This window comes from Leuresthes tenuis, unplaced genomic scaffold (genome assembly GCF_036924035.1).
Source record: "Leuresthes tenuis unplaced genomic scaffold, fLeuTen1.0.hap1 SCAF_21, whole genome shotgun sequence".
NCBI lineage: Eukaryota > Metazoa > Chordata > Actinopteri > Atheriniformes > Atherinopsidae > Leuresthes > Leuresthes tenuis.
The window spans coordinates 7,235,279-7,251,936 of NW_027325375.1; the positions used below are offsets into that span (position 1 = coordinate 7,235,279).

At 41.7% G+C, this 16,658-nt stretch overlaps 1 protein-coding gene across 1 annotated transcript; it reads left to right on the top strand.

Annotated features, from left to right (window-relative positions):
- Nucleotides 1–11,567: 11,567 nt before the first annotated feature.
- Nucleotides 11,568–15,640, top strand: LOC140280339 (serine/threonine-protein kinase pim-1-like). The gene is made up of 9 exons (XM_072375642.1): nt 11,568–11,619; nt 12,095–12,370; nt 12,921–13,015; nt 13,097–13,144; nt 13,254–13,472; nt 13,653–13,833; nt 13,932–14,102; nt 14,221–14,308; nt 15,544–15,640. Exons 1-9 carry the CDS (start codon nt 11,568–11,570, stop codon nt 15,638–15,640), a joined length of 1,227 nt encoding a protein of 408 aa, XP_072231743.1.
- The last annotated feature ends 1,018 nt before the right edge of the window (nt 15,641–16,658 follow it).

Below are 16,658 nucleotides of genomic sequence, written 5' to 3' on the forward strand. Positions count from 1 at the left end.
AACCAGATCCTGAAATGTAGAGGGTTTTCTGAATAAAGAGCACTAACATTTACATTCAACTGATTTTGAGTAATCGTTTTTATATTCACATTGATACACATTTATATAAAGGTATATATGTTCATTGATGAACATATATACATATAAATATCTACAATAAGGGCATTAATGAACACGGGGGCATTGACCATCGTATATACACACTTATATCTACACACTTATCTATACAGCTATAAAATTGCAGTCAGTGTAAGTTAAAAACCTTGGAAAAGAATAGTCTTGTACAGCTTTTTCCATGTGTTGCCATTCTGCAGCTTAAGGGTGTTCAGTTTGGCAATGTGGTGCAGCCTGAATTTGTGGAAGACAGACACAATGTGTGACATCAGCACAAAATGGTGGTTGTCAATTCCAAACTGTGTTTCTTGAATGTGCCCCCCCCAGAAAAAACACATCCTCAGAACCAATCTCAGCCCGGACAAACTGACAGATCAAGGCCGCTTTGACCGCTTGCCCTGACACTGACTGGCGAATAAAACACTCAGCTGATCTGACCACCTTTACAGTACCGTCAGAAGGAATCATCAGCCTTCCCTTGTTTTTTAGCGTGAGCAAGTGGTAGCTCTGATCAAATGATGCGGGTACAACATCAGTCACCAAACTACCACGGCACACATCACAGGAAAGCTTTTTGAGAATCTGGCAAACAACAAACCCTGAGATGTACACCAGTGTATTGTCCACAAGACCACCAAAGCGGGTTGGTAGATAGCTATGGTCAGACACTAAAGCAGGAACGTTGAAAAAAGGGGGTGGAATCTCTTCAGTTTCTTCTGCTGCTGGAGAAGAGGACATCTCAAAAGTAGACAAGGACACGGTCTCATCCTGTGCTGCCACATTTCCTGATGTGCTTGGAGACACACCACACCGCACCATCAGATGGCAGGAAGATGGCCTGGAACTGGCTGGCTGAGGGATTGTTATTCCAGCCCCCTAAAACACATACAAACAACACATTTACATATACAGTTACCCAAATAATATGCATACATAGAGACTAACCACATAGTAAAAACATCTGAAATCCCTACCTGATACCCTGATTGAATTAAAGAGGAGCTCCAAGTGATCCTGGCTAAAGCGGTAGGTGCTGACGTACCGCTGAAGCTGTTCTGGAATCATCAACATCAGGGTGTCAATGTTGATCACGAATCCCATGACAGATAGGTACCTTCACAAGGAAATGTTTTGTCAGTATAATCATGGCAAACCAAAATACCTCAAGAGAGCACTACGTGATTTCCTTCATTTATAGATGTTAATGCAAAGAGAAACAATATTGAAACAGGAATGGGAAAGCTTGATAACATTGACACTGCTATACATACCATTATAACATTTCTAAGGAATGAAAAACTGAAGATAGAAGTTCAACAGAAACAAAACAGGAGACTGCAAAAACATTGGAACCAGAGAACAAAGCATCATAGGAACTTATAATGCATCAAACGGAACAAGAGAATAGAATAGGACTGGGCAATATATCCATAATATATCAATATTTTATAAAGCTCCAACAGTCATCAATATTCTCAATATATCAATATATTCTCTCTATATCAATATTTGATCAAAATCACATTTGAATTCATTGTCCAGCCTCGAACAGAACATCATATGAACTTGATGTCTTAAACTTATGAACTCTTCATGCAAACAAAAGCTTCCCAATTTCCTAAAATGGTAAATGGACTTGTAACTTGTATAGCGCTTTTCTAGTCTAACTGACCACTCAAAGCTCTTCACTACATGCCACATTCACCCCACTCACACACATTCATACAGCACGTCTTAAGATACTTACCTACATGCTTTTTTTTCCCTAATCATTCATACACATTCATACCCCAGTGATACACTGGGAGGCAACGTGGGGTTCAGTGTCTTGCCCAAGGACTCTTCGACATGTAACCCGGGGAAGCCAGAGTCGAACCACCGACCTTCCGATTGGTGGGCGACTGCTCTTCCTCAAGTAGTCCCTGCCTCTCACCAAGAACTCTACACTCTCTGCCCAATACAAAGAACCCAGGGGAGCTTTGAACCCTTTGGCATGGGGATTGTGACTTCATTATATTGAAGAGCCTGTCAGTTATCTAAAAGCAAATGTCTGCATTAACAGAAAGCACAATAATCATCACCATAAACAATAACATGTTCCTATGAGTCATTAGTCTAATTTCTAAAATATAAAAATGATTCACGAGTTGATCTCCATTCTTAGGGAGAAAAGTTGTGATAGACATTTTAGCAACAATCTTGCCGTCCTATTTTGTGTGAATGTTAGTAGTAGTATTATATTAGCATCACCTCAATGAACTCAGCTGTTGCTTCACAGTGTTGGAACTGTAAATAGCCAAGGTCCCTCAGTGCACGTGTAGCGTGGTACAAAGTGAAGTTGTCCTCCACTACAAGTTTAATTTGAAAAAGTCTTTTATTTTTGTTCTGCAAAAAGCCAAAAATATATATTATCTATCACGTTACGCCACACACATCTTCACACTCAGGAGTGTGTTCTCGTCTCACAGCGTATTCTCGCTAGATATCCCTTTTCCCTGTACATAGTGTAGCGAACGCGCCCTCTGCTGGTGAGACTTAGACACTGCATCACCATATTTGTCAAACAATAAACGAACCTTTCCCGATCAGACAACACACAGACAATTTTCAACACACTCATGACTTATACTTAATGCAAGTAATATTAAACATATAAATAATAACAATGTGGGTATATCACTGATGGCTCTGTATGCCACACACGCAGAGCCACTGTCACAGACCGACTCAGTGTCTGTGCAGCCAGGGACACCTTCATCTTCTGTGAATCAAAATTCACATGCTTGTCTGTTACCCTGTTAGCTGCATGCAATCCAACTTTAGCTTGGACATCATTCAGATGAATGATGTATCTCCAGTTGATCTGGCCACTGGTGCTGGTTAATGGACTGTAAGCCTGCAGCATATTCCGTGCCAACTTCAACATATGGCAAGCATCCATCCGCACAATCACCCTCTCACTAGTTACTGGATGTGGAAAGAATGTTTTAAAGGGCTCAATAGGGTTACCCTTTTGCTGGCACCCAGGCAGGTTGCACAAGCGGACATTGGAGGCACGCCCATCCATTTTGACGCATACGAGAGGGCTACATTGGGATTGGGTCCCGCCGGGTCCCGCGGGACCAACTCAAATCACGCGGGAGTGGGCGGTATGAACTTTTCTGCGGGCAGTCGCGGGCGGCAAAAAAATAAAAAATACTGCGGGACAGGGATGTAGTGGTGCCAGGTGTACGGTAATTGTCGTATTTGTATGATAATTTTGCCCTGTGTACGATGTACTATCAATAATCCCCAAAAAGGCTACAAATACGATCATTTGACCATTCTGTGAATGTGTGGTTGTAAGCGGTTGTAATCAGCCTGTCGCAACTGTCTGTCGGATTTTTTTGTGAACCCTGAAGGCATTTCCATGTGACAAGTTTCAAGCTAATCGTGCTTTTCTATTCTATTGTTTACGGGGACATTTAGCCTAACGTGGGGTTGATGATGCAAACCTGTTAGACACTATTCAACACTAGAGTGACAAAAGCACACAATAGACTTGTTATTTTAGTTATGAAGGGTGTACGATAATTTACCTCAAAATACGATAATACTACATTTCCCACCTGGCAACACTGTCGGGAAGTATCTTAGCGACAGGATAAACAGAATAAATGATGTGGAAAGGAAGCTCAAAGAAGATCTTTACAGCACAAAGACAAAGCAAGGCAAGTCTGACATTTGGAGAAGTTTCTCAATTGTCCATGAATCTCTTTATTAAAAGCCTATGAAATTACGTGTTTTCTCCTGCGGGACTCGAGAAGACATTTCTATTGTTGTGCGGGCATAAAGTCTCAAAGTTTTGCGGGAGCGGGCGGGAGTGGACATACACATTGCGGGAGCGGGTGGTAATGGTCAGAAATTCAGCGGGAGCGGGCGGAAGAAAACAGTCCCGCGCAGGACTCTAACACATACCACTCTTATGCCGCACTTATGCAGTTCCTCCGACGCATGAACAAGCAGCACCTCCTGAGTCTCTGGCGATAATAACTTGGTCAGGTAGTAGGTAATTGGGGCCTTCCAATGGCCTATCAATGGCCTTGTAGGCCTACCACCATTAAAACAAGAGCCTCAGTGGCTAAATCTGTCTCATTCAAACCATCCGCCATATCCACTAATCCAGACATTTTCTGGGTATGGGAGTTGTACTGGATATGTTTTTTAATGGCCATGGCATCTGTCATGAGACACAGTCAACCATATTTAGCTGGGTCTTCCTCTTGTCTTTCCTTCAACATGTCCAGCATCGTCATGTTAAGGCCAGGCTCTGCATCCACAAGCTCATCCACCTTTGTTAGAGGTTTAATATGGCTGCCGTGATCAGGATTTTTTCAGGATCAATAATCACTGAAAGCAGTATTGGCAGATGTTAATAATGCTAGGTGTAGGTATGTCCGCCTTTCACTCTGTTCAGTCATAACAGGATAAAATAATATGCACAGCTAACATGGAAAATAAGGTTTCAAATAATACGAACAATACCTTTGCAATGTATGTGGATGTGGGAGGTTGATATGAAGAGTCTCTCTCAGATAGCTGTACGCCTTCAGACCATGTAAGTGGAGAGTGATGGCAAACTCCCTCTGGTCTTTGGGGTATTCGTGGCTCTGTTTTGACAGGAGGTGTATTGGAAGATCTGAAATTCAATTAGCACTGGCCTTGCCCTTTCTGCCTGCTGTGTGTTTATTTTATAAATAAACATCTTTGCTTTGAACGTGATCCTGCATCTGCCTCCTATGTACTGGAGGTTCCTGACAGTACACACTCGTCAGTAAGGAAGCAGCTGGACCGAGCCTCACCCGCAGCAGGGATTTCTGGACCCAGTAGTTTTTCAGGCTCTCCAGAGCCGGTTCGCTGACCTGAACCAGTGCTTGGCCGAGGGAGGCGACAGTTTTGGCCGGTGGAAGGTGTCCGGTCACTAACTGGAGTTGTTCCAGTGGGGGCTACTTCCGGAGGTCCCCGCACTCAAGGAAGCCTGGGAGATCGTGAGAAACATTCACTACGCGGCGGCAGTAGCCATTTGGCGTTGACTTAGCCGAGGTATCGGCCACGCTCCACCAGACTTTCATTTCTCATTTTGCCTCCCCAGTGTCTGTTCCTGTGTTGCCGTTCCCACAGCCCGCTGACTCCGCCAAGGCTACAGCCGCAGCATCCTGCCGCAGCATCCTGCCGCCCCGCAGCACTCCGCTGACGAGGTCCTGTACCAGCATGCCGCTGAAGAGGTCCTGCACCAGCACTCCGCTGACTCCACGTCCACGCCTGATGCCAAGTCCACTCCTGACCCACCTAGGATCCAGCCTGCTCTGGTGGTCAGAGTCCCACCTGCCCACCCCATCTGGGGAATGTCTGGAAGCCATTCCTTGAGGAGGGGGCTACGGGCGGCGCTAAGGGTGGGTCGGGTGGTTGCAGCTGTGTCCTCACCTTCACCTGCACAAACTCAGGTGGGCGCAGCCTTGTCCTCGCCCCCGGCCAAGGAGGCCCAAGGGGGCGCAGCCTTGTCCTCGAAAATCACCACGAATAGATTGGGGTGTTATTTTTGCAATTTAGCCACAACTTAGCTGATGAATATACAAACAGTGTCAGTAGGTGAAATCTCTCAGTGGACAACATGAAAAGGAACTCACAGCCATTAGTTCAACAACTGGGGGCAGAGATGCTACTTCCCATTGACATGTCCAGGATTATACCATCTGTTGTATAATCAGATGTTATCAACCACTGTAATCCTCATCCTTCACTGTTATTTACAGTTTCTGTCTGCTCATTTAGTCTTACAGATAAATAGAAATATTCATTCATTCCATTTTTTCCATCAGTGATCTCACACTTCCCTTGATGATCAAGGCAAGAAATGGTTGAAACTTCCACATCCCTTTCTCTGTTTTTTTTTTATTTTTATTTTTTTACTAGGCAATACTTGGTTTCTTTCATAATATTGCCTAGGGCGGAGCCAAACCCTTCTGTGTTGCTAGGCGACATCATGAAGGAACTTTATGATGTCACTCAAATGTAATACATACATCACAACATGCATCACAACATGCATCACAACATGCATCACAACATACATCACAACATGCATCACAATATGCATCAGAACATACATCAGAACATACATCAGAACATTCTATAGTTCAGTTCACTAATATCTCAGAACGTTTGTGAAGACTAACTCTACGCGTGTTGAATCTATACCTGGAACTTCATAAAAATCACAATGAACAAAGATTTTGTGCAGAAGACAAAGAAAGCCCTCAAGAAAGATCAAAGTAAGGGAGAAATTCATGCAACAACTTGAAATTACTCATTTTGGTTATATATATGAATCATTCAGTTTGTGCCTTAAGCTACACTTCTGGGTTTGTAATGCAGAAACTTCCAAACTTATTTTTAGGATAAACATTTTTTTCTTTTTAAAAGTATAACTTGGAAATTTTAACAATTTGTTTAAAATTCAGGCTAGTTGGTATTCTTGGGTTATACTAAAAGTGATTTTCAAACAATAGATCTGTAATGACTTTTATTTTTCCTAAATTTGGTTTTAATACTAATTAAAATACTGTGGTTACCAAACAGTTACAACTGTTTTTGCAAATTAAGAAGTTTCTGTATTACACTCCCTGTTTTCCTCAGATCATCATCACTGGTTATGTGTCTGTAATCTGAATCTTTTTTGGGGAGTGATAAAGAATTATTTGATAAATTAATAACAAAATGACAACTTTTTTTTATTGTTATTTGTAGAAGTTGACAGTAGCATGACACGTTCAGTGAAGGATGGCCGGACAAAGGCAACCAAAAGAAAAGCCAGTCCTGACCAGCAGTTGGTCAATAAAAGAACCAGGGTCTCTGAGGTGGCAGGACCTTCTACAAGCTGTCAGGACGAGGTCAGGACAGTGAAAAGAGGAAAGAGGAAGGTTACAGAAGATGGAGAGGCACCCTCAAGAAAGGCAAAGAGAAGGAGGGGACTCCTGGATGTCGTGTTAAATCAAGAGTCAGCCTCCTCCTCAGTGGAAAGTGGTAGGCTGGTGCATTCTGTGAAATTACAGCTGCATAATTAACTTACATTTTAGCTGTAGTGGTTGAATATTATAATGTCCTTTAACTTTGTCACACTGATCTAAACACACATTTTCAATCAAATTACAAACATGTGAGTGTCATCATGCTAATGTTTCAATGTGTTATTTTCATTTATAGGATCCAGTAGCAACAATTTAGATGGTTGTACATCTGATGGGGATATAAGGAGGGGTAATAGGAAGAGGAAGGCCTTACCTGCTGAGGAAACACAGAGTAGGAAGAGAACGAAGAAAACTGAGACCATACAGGACCAAATAGATGCCCAACGAGGTCAGTCATTAATAAAAAAATGTAACATTTAGCTTCAAGTGCATTATATTTAATATAAGTATTTATATTAGGTATTACCTAGGCGATATATATATATATATATATGTTTGTTTTTTTAAATATATATATAGAGAATTTTTAGAGGTAACCTGTGTAAATTATCATTGAAATTCTTCTGATGTACTGTCAAACTAAAATGATGTTTATGTTTTATTTTAGCTGAATTTGAGGAGAAATATGAGGAGAAAAATCAGCTCGGCGAAGGAGGCTGTGGATCTGTGTTTGCAGGCTGTCGGAGAGAAGATCATTTACCCGTATGTATTAGACACACATTGTCATATTCAAGACACTCACCGTATGATGTGACTAACCAAAGTCTCGTTTGTATCTTGCAGGTAGCCATCAAACACATTCCAAAGGACAAAGTGTTCTGCAAACATAAAGTAAGTTAGCAACGGCAGTAACTTCTGCTTTTATCAGCACTATCACTGGATTATAGATAAACTGTGGTTTTCCCTGCCTAACACTTTCTTTGTTGCTGTGATGTTTCAGGACAAGAATGGGAGGCAGATTTCAGTGGAGGTGGCTGTCATGCTGAAGCTGGAAAGTAGCACTGCCAGTTCAGTGGGGCACTCAGCACCTGTGTCCCTGCTGGACTGGTATGATCTACAGCAGGAGCTGATTCTTGTGCTGGAGAGACCAATGCCTGCCGAGGACCTCGCTCACTACATCGAAGAGCATGGAGGCTCCCTCCAGGAAGATGAGGCCAAAGTAAGCTGATGGAAAATATTTGCAATCTTTGTGAATGTCATTCTTTGAGAGACATCGTCACACTTTCTGCTTTTTTTATTTAAATGATTTCATAATGGTTATCAAAATAATTTAAAGCCATAAAAAATGTCACACCATCCTCTCTTCTTAAATATCTAACCTGTTTTTTTTTCCTCTTTCAGATTATAATACAACAGTTGGTTGATGCAGCAGTCCACCTTAAACAAAACAGCATCTTCCACAGAGACATCAAAATTGAAAATATCCTGATTGAGACTGGCTCAGATGTCCCACGACTTCGTCTCATAGACTTTGGAATGAGCTGCATCAACAAAAAGACATCTATATATCGGACTTTTTATGGTATGTTATTACTTCAGATTTTGCTCTTCTCCAATCAGTGATTTAAAAACCAAAGCCACTCCTCCTCTAACATTTATTCTTATGTCTTTATCCTCAAGGTACCAGTGCTCATGTCCCTCCAGAGTGGCTGAACTCCTGTACATACAGTGCTGGACCTACAACAGTGTGGCAGGTAGGAGTGGTGCTGTTTGAAATGCTCCACAACAAAGAGTTCAGGTCCACTAACTTCATCAGGAAGAGACTAAAGATTAGCAGTACGCTGTCTCAAGGTAAAACAAACACCCATACACACATCTGTCATTAAGAAAAGATAATCTGTTTCAGTTCACATTCTGATAGACCACTGCAGACCTAACAATGTTTGTTCTTTTTCTTCACATCCTCCAGATTGCCTGGATTTCTTGGAGCAGTGTTTGATTAAAGTTCCCAAGCAGCGCCCCACGCTGGAGCAGCTTCTGAATCACACTTGGTTCACGTGAGACAGAAACAACACACACACTGTTAATCAAAACAAATGACATTTTATTGAAAGTTTGATTCATGTTTAAATTTAAACCTAAATCTTTATGTCTGAATTTAACAGGAATAAATATACATTATAAATATGTCACATTCTCTGTGATGTGAGGATGTAAGGATAGGATAGAATACAATATATTAGAATACAATAGAATAGAACATAACACAATACAATACAACAGAATACAAGATGATATAATACAATTCAATAGAATAGAACATAACGCAACACAATACAATACAATAGAACACAATAGAATAGAATAGAATCCTTCTGTATTAGTTCTTCAACAGGTACATCTACAGTGTTGCAGAAGACAACCAGAAGAGGAACAGAACAATTATAAAATTTGTTTTTTTTAAATTATCAGTGTTCACTTCTCTGAGAGGAAGTGTTCACTGATGACTGAATGATCTCAGATGTGCAAAAATGAATTGTCCTAAATATTGCAAAAATAAAATCCATTTTTAGACACAATTTTCAAAGAAAGTGAATGTTTATTTAATATTCTGACATTTGAATATTAGTTCAAGTAGTTTCACATTTATATTAGCCCTATATAACTGAGTTCAGAAATATCTACTCTGTCATCTGGCCTGCTTGTGCTACTCCCGGGGGGGGTGTTTCCTCTCCCCGCTGCTCGCGACTTCACCCACCTGTGGGCACGTCACGACTCCCGGGGCACTTGGCCAGGGGCGCTGGGGCAGGTGCTGGCCCACTGTGTGGCTGTCTGGGGCGCTTGGCCCTCTCAGGTATTGGGTGGGGCCTCTGCCAGGAGGTATGTATCACTGATGACTGAATGATCTCAAATGTGAAAAAATTAATTGCGCTAAATATTACAAAAATAAAATCCATTTTTAGACACAATTTTCAAAGCACTCAATGGCATCTTACAAGACACAGATAAAATGACAATAGAACATTAACAATAAAAATATGAATTCATTTTATTCATTGATTTAATAGGGACTAAACTTAATACATATATTGAGCCAGATTTGGCTGCAAGCTCCTGCTGGCGGTGGCTGTTCCTGCTGGTGGTGTCTGCTGCTGGTGGTGTCTGCTGCTGGTGGTGTCTGCTGCTGGTGGTGTCTGCTGCTGGTGGTGTCTGCTGCTGGTGGTGTCTGCTGCTGCTCGCAGAGGCTGCTGCTGCTACCATTGGAAGCTACTAGTGGTGACTGCTCGCTGGTGTCTCACTGATGGCTGCAGGAAGATGCTGGTGGTTGCTGGAGGTTGAGCAGGAATGGAGAGGCCAAATACATCCATGGCAATAACTAAAGTATTTGGTAGTGGCCTAGATATTATGGCCTTTGGTGCAGGAGGTTGAGCCTTCTTGGCCTTCTTGTTCTGACTCTTGCTGCCAAGGTAACCTTTACTCTAGTCTTCTCTCCTTTCAGCCCTAATGCACTTTGCCGCAATCCTTAACCTCAGCCTGACATATTTGCAGACTATCTTTCTCTTCACATCATGGCATGATGGAAGGCTGCTCTCCAGAAGCATGGCCTCCTCTTCCAGCTGTTCCACTGCATTGGTGCACTCCATCTGTCCTGAACGGAACAGCTGCTCCACATGCTGGACGACAGTGAAGACCTCATCAGATGGCCGATAAAGTGCAGCCGGTTTGAATTCCTTCAACTGCAGCAGAACAACATGCTCATGTGCATCATCTGCATTTTGCACAAGTGCATGCTTGCATGTCTCGCAGTGTGAGCAGCTAAAGACACACTTCACGGTGTATACGGCCAGATGATACAGAACACAGGAATCTGTTTTTGTGAAGGTGGGTGGTGATGTCAGGTCGACCAGCTGCTCCACTCTCAGACCTTCAGGACTTCTGGAATTGGTTTTGGTTTCCAGGAAGTCTGCTAGGTGGTCACAGTTGTCCTCCAGGTAACTGCCTGTATGCACTGTGGACATGAGACACACTCAACCATATTTAGCTGGGTCTTCCTCTTGTCTTTCCTTCAACATGTCCAGCATCATCATGTTAAGGCCAGGCTTGGCATCCACGACCTCATCCACTTTGTTAAGAAAGAAAAGCAGCCATTTAATATGGCTGCCGTGATCAGGATGGTGGTTGAAAAGAAATGGTTGAAACTTCCACATCCCTGTCTCTGTTTTTTAAATTTTTTTTTTTTTTACTAGGCAATACTTGGTTTCTTTCATAATATTGCCTAGGGCGGAGCCAAGCCCTTCTGTGTTGCTAGGCGACATCATGAAGGAACTTTATGATGTCACTCAAATGTAATACATACATCACAACATGCATCACAATATACATCAGAACATACATCAGAACATACATCAGAACATTCTATAGTTCAGTTCACTAATATCTCAGAACGTTTGTGAAGACTAACTCTACGCGTGTTGAATCTATACCTGGAACTTCATAAAAATCACAATGAACAAAGATTTTGTGCAGAAGACAAAGAAAGCCCTCAAGAAAGATCAAAGTAAGGGAGAAATTCATGCAACAACTTGAAATTACTCATTTTGGTTATATATATGAATCATTCAGTTTGTGCCTTAAGCTACACTTCTGGGTTTGTAATGCAGAAACTTCCAAACTTATTTTTAGGATAAACATTTTTTTCTTTTTAAAAGTATAACTTGGAAATTTTAACAATTTGTTTAAAATTCAGGCTAGTTGGTATTCTTGGGTTATACTAAAAGTGATTTTCAAACAATAGATCTGTAATGACTTTTATTTTTCCTAAATTCGGTTTTAATACTAATTAAAATACTGTGGTTACCAAACAGTTACAACTGTTTTTGCAAATTAAGAAGTTTCTGTATTACACTCCCTGTTTTCCTCAGATCATCATCACTGGTTATGTGTCTGTAATCTGAATCTTTTTTGGGGAGTGATAAAGAATTATTTGATAAATTAATAACAAAATTACAACTTTTTTTTATTGTTATTTGTAGAAGTTGACAGTAGCATGACACGTTCAGTGAAGGATGGCCGGACAAAGGCAACCAAAAGAAAAGCCAGTCCTGACCAGCAGTTGACCAATAAAAGAACCAGGGTCTCTGAGGTGGCAGGACCTTCTACAAGCTGTCAGGACGAGGTCAGGACAGTGAAAAGAGGAAAGAGGAAGGTTACAGAAGATGGAGAGGCACCCTCAAGAAACCCAAAGAGAAGGAGGGGACTCCTGGATGTCGTGTTAAATCAAGAGTCAGCCTCCTCCTCAGTGGAAAGTGGTAGGCTGGTGCATTCTGTGAAATTACAGCTGCATAATTAACTTACATTTTAGCTGTAGTGGTTGAATATTATAATGTCCTTTAACTTTGTCACACTGATCTAAACACACATTTTCAATCAAATTACAAACATGTGAGTGTCATCATGCTAATGTTTCAATGTGTTATTTTCATTTATAGGATCCAGTAGCAACAATTTAGATGGTTGTACATCTGATGGGGATATAAGGAGGGGTAATAGAAAGAGGAAGGCCTTACCTGCTGAGGAAACACAGAGTAGGAAGAGAACGAAGAAAACTGAGACCATACAGGACCAAATAGATGCCCAACGAGGTCAGTCATTAATAAAAAAATGTAACATTTAGCTTCAAGTGCGTTATATTTAATCTAAGTATTTATATTAGGTATTACCTAGGCGATATATATATATATATATGTTTGTTTTTTTAAATATATATATAGAGAATTTTTAGAGGTAACCTGTGTAAATTATCATTGAAATTCTTCTGATGTACTGTCAAACTAAAATGATGTTTATGTTTTATTTTAGCTGAATTTGAGGAGAAATATGAGGAGAAAAATCAGCTCGGCGAAGGAGGCTGTGGATCTGTGTTTGCAGGCTGTCGGAGAGAAGATCATTTACCCGTATGTATTAGACACACATTGTCATATTCAAGACACTCACCGTATGATGTGACTAACCAAAGTTTTGTTTGTATCTTGCAGGTAGCCATCAAACACATTCCTAAAGACAAAGTGTTCTGCAAACATAAAGTAAGTTAGCAACGGCAGTAACTTCTGCTTTTATCAGCACTATCACTGGATTATAGATAAACTGTGGTTTTCCCTGCCTAACACTTTCTTTGTTGCTGTGATGTTTCAGGACAAGAATGGGAGGCAGATTTCAGTGGAGGTGGCTGTCATGCTGAAGCTGGAAGGTAGCACTGCCAGTTCAGTGGGGCACTCAGCACCTGTGTCCCTGCTGGACTGGTATGATCTACAGCAGGAGCTGATTCTTGTGCTGGAGAGACCAATGCCTGCCGAGGACCTCGCTCACTACATCGAAGAGCATGGAGGCTCCCTCCAGGAAGATGAGGCCAAAGTAAGCTGATGGAAAATATTTGCAATCTTTGTGAATGTCATTCTTTGAGAGACATCGTCACACTTTCTGCTTTTTTTATTTAAATGATTTCATAATGGTTATCAAAATAATTTAAAGCCATAAAAAATGTCACACCATCCTCTCTGCTTAAATATCTAACCTGTTTTTTTCCTCTTTCAGATTATAATACAACAGTTGGTTGATGCAGCAGTCCACCTGAAACAAAACAGCATCTTCCACAGAGACATCAAAATTGAAAACATCCTGATTGAGACCGGCTCAGATGTCCCACGACTTCGTCTCATAGACTTTGGAATGAGCTGCATCAACAAAAAGACATCTATATATCGGACTTTTTATGGTATGTTATTACTTCAGATTTTGCTCTTCTCCAATCAGTGATTTAAAAACCAAAGCCACTCCTCCTCTAACATTTATTCTTATGTCTTTATCCTCAAGGTACCAGTGCTCATGTCCCTCCAGAGTGGCTGAACTCCTGCACATACAGTGCTGGACCTACAACAGTGTGGCAGGTAGGAGTGGTGCTGTTCGAAATGCTCCACAACAAAGATTTCAGGTCCACTAACTTCATCAGGAAGAGACTAAAGATTAGCAGTACGCTGTCTCAAGGTAAAACAAACACCCATAAACACATCTGTCATTAAGAAAAGATAATCTGTTTCAGTTCACATTCTGATAGACCACTGCAGACCTAACAATGTTTGTTCTTTTTCTTCACATCCTCCAGATTGCCTGGATTTCTTGGAGCAGTGTTTGATTAAAGTTCCCAAGCAGCGCCCCACGCTGGAGCAGCTTCTGAATCACACTTGGTTCACGTGAGACAGAAACAACACACACACTGTTAATCAAAACAAATGACATTTTATTGAAAGTTTGATTCATGTTTAAATTTAAACCTAAATCTTTATGTCTGAATTTAACAGGAATAAATATACATTATAAATATGTCACATTCTCTGTGATGTGAGGATGTAAGGATAGGATAGAATACAATATATTAGAATACAATAGAATAGAACATAACACAATACAATACAACAGAATACAAGATGATATAATACAATTCAATAGAATAGAACATAACGCAACACAATACAATACAATAGAACACAATAGAATAGAATAGAATCCTTCTGTATTAGTTCTTCAACAGGTACATCTACAGTGTTGCAGAAGACAACCAGAAGAGGAACAGAACAATTATAAAATTTGTTTTTTTTTAAATTATCAGTGTTCACTTCTCTGAGAGGAAGTGTTCACTGATGACTGAATGATCTCAGATGTGCAAAAATGAATTGTCCTAAATATTGCAAAAATAAAATCCATTTTTAGACACAATTTTCAAAGAAAGTGAATGTTTATTTAATATTCTGACATTTGAATATTAGTTCAAGTAGTTTCACATTTATATTAGCCCTATATAACTGAGTTCAGAAATATCTACTCTGTCATCTGGCCTGCTTGTGCTACTCCTGGGGGGGGGTGTTTCCTCTCCCCGCTGCTCGCGACTTCACCCACCTGTGGGCACGTCACGACTCCCGGGGCACTTGGCCAGGGGCGCTGGGGCAGGTGCTGGCCCACTGTGTGGCTGTCTGGGGCGCTTGGCCCTCTCAGGTATTGGGTGGGGCCTCTGCCAGGAGGTATGTATCACTGATGACTGAATGATCTCAAATGTGAAAAAATTAATTGCGCTAAATATTACAAAAATAAAATCCATTTTTAGACACAATTTTCAAAGCACTCAATGGCATCTTACAAGACACAGATAAAATGACAATAGAACATTAACAATAAAAATATGAATTCATTTTATTCATTGATTTAATAGGGACTAAACTTAATACATATATTGAGCCAGATTTGGCTGCAAGCTCCTGCTGGCGGTGGCTGTTCCTGCTGGTGGTGTCTGCTGCTGGTGGTGTCTGCTGCTGGTGGTGTCTGCTGCTGGTGGTGTCTGCTGCTGGTGGTGTCTGCTGCTGGTGGTGTCTGCTGCTGGTGGTGTCTGCTGCTGGTGGTGTCTGCTGCTGGTGGTGTCTTCTGCTTCTCGCAGAGGCTGCTGCTGCTACCATTGGAAGCTACTAGTGGTGACTGCTCGCTGGTGTCTCACTGATGGCTGCAGGAAGATGCTGGTGGTTGCTGGAGGTTGAGCAGGAATGGAGAGGCCAAATACATCCATGGCAATAACTAAAGTATTTGGTAGTGGCCTAGATATTATGGCCTTTGGTGCAGGAGGTTGAGCCTTCTTGGCCTTCTTGTTCTGACTCTTGCTGCCAAGGTAACCTTTACTCTAGTCTTCTCTCCTTTCAGCCCTGATGCACTTTGCTGCAATCCTTAACCTCAGCCTGACATATTTGCAGACTATCTTTCTCTTCACATCATGGCATGATGGAAGGCTGCTCTCCAGAAGCATGGCCTCCTCTTCCAGCTGTTCCACTGCATTGGTGCACTCCATCTGTCCTGAACGGAACAGCTGCTCCACATGCTGGACGACAGTGAAGACCTCGTCAGATGGCCGATAAAGTGCAGCCGGTTTGAATTCCTTCAACTGCAGCAGAACAACATGCTCATGTGCATCATCTGCATTTTGCACAAGTGCATGCTTGCATGTCTCGCAGTGTTAGCAGCTAAAGACACACTTCACGATGTATCCGGCCAGATGATACAGAACACAGGAATCTGTTTTTGTGAAGGTGGGTGGTGATGTCAGGTCGACCAGCTGCTCCACTCTCAGACCTTCAGGACTTCTGGAATTGGTTTTGGTTTCCAGGAAGTCTGCTAGGTGGTCACAGTTGTCCTCCAGGTAACTGCCTGTATGCACTGTGGACAGGAACTGTCCAACAGTGACAGCCCGCAGGGCATAGTGGAACTCCACAGGTGTTGGCACAGGGTTCCTCTGACATATGCATCCAAATGTGTTTTCCAGGCAGTCCTGCATGAACCGGCTTGTGAGGACAAATTTGTGACTCTGGCTCAACAGATCTTCCTGGACCTGCAGTATGGTTCTGTCTGGACTGGCTTCCAGCTGCTCTTTTCCCCTATCTTTAGGTCTTGAAAAAGATGGACACTCTCCTGGGGAAAGCTGATGGCCTTTTCATACTCCCCCATTTTGAACCGTGAGAGGGCAGTCACAACATGGCGGGACGACATAAGGTCAAACCAGTGGTC

Coding starts and splice junctions, on each gene's coding strand:
- LOC140280339 (XM_072375642.1), top strand. CDS start 11,568: ATGAACAAAGATTTTGTGCAGAAGACAAAGAAAGCCCTCAAGAAAGAT. Junction 14,103..14,220: donor TAGCAGTACGCTGTCTCAAG/GTAAAACAAACA, acceptor CACATCCTCCAG/ATTGCCTGGATTTCTTGGAG. Junction 14,309..15,543: donor CTGAATCACACTTGGTTCAC/GTGAGACAGAAA, acceptor TGCTTCTCGCAG/AGGCTGCTGCTGCTACCATT.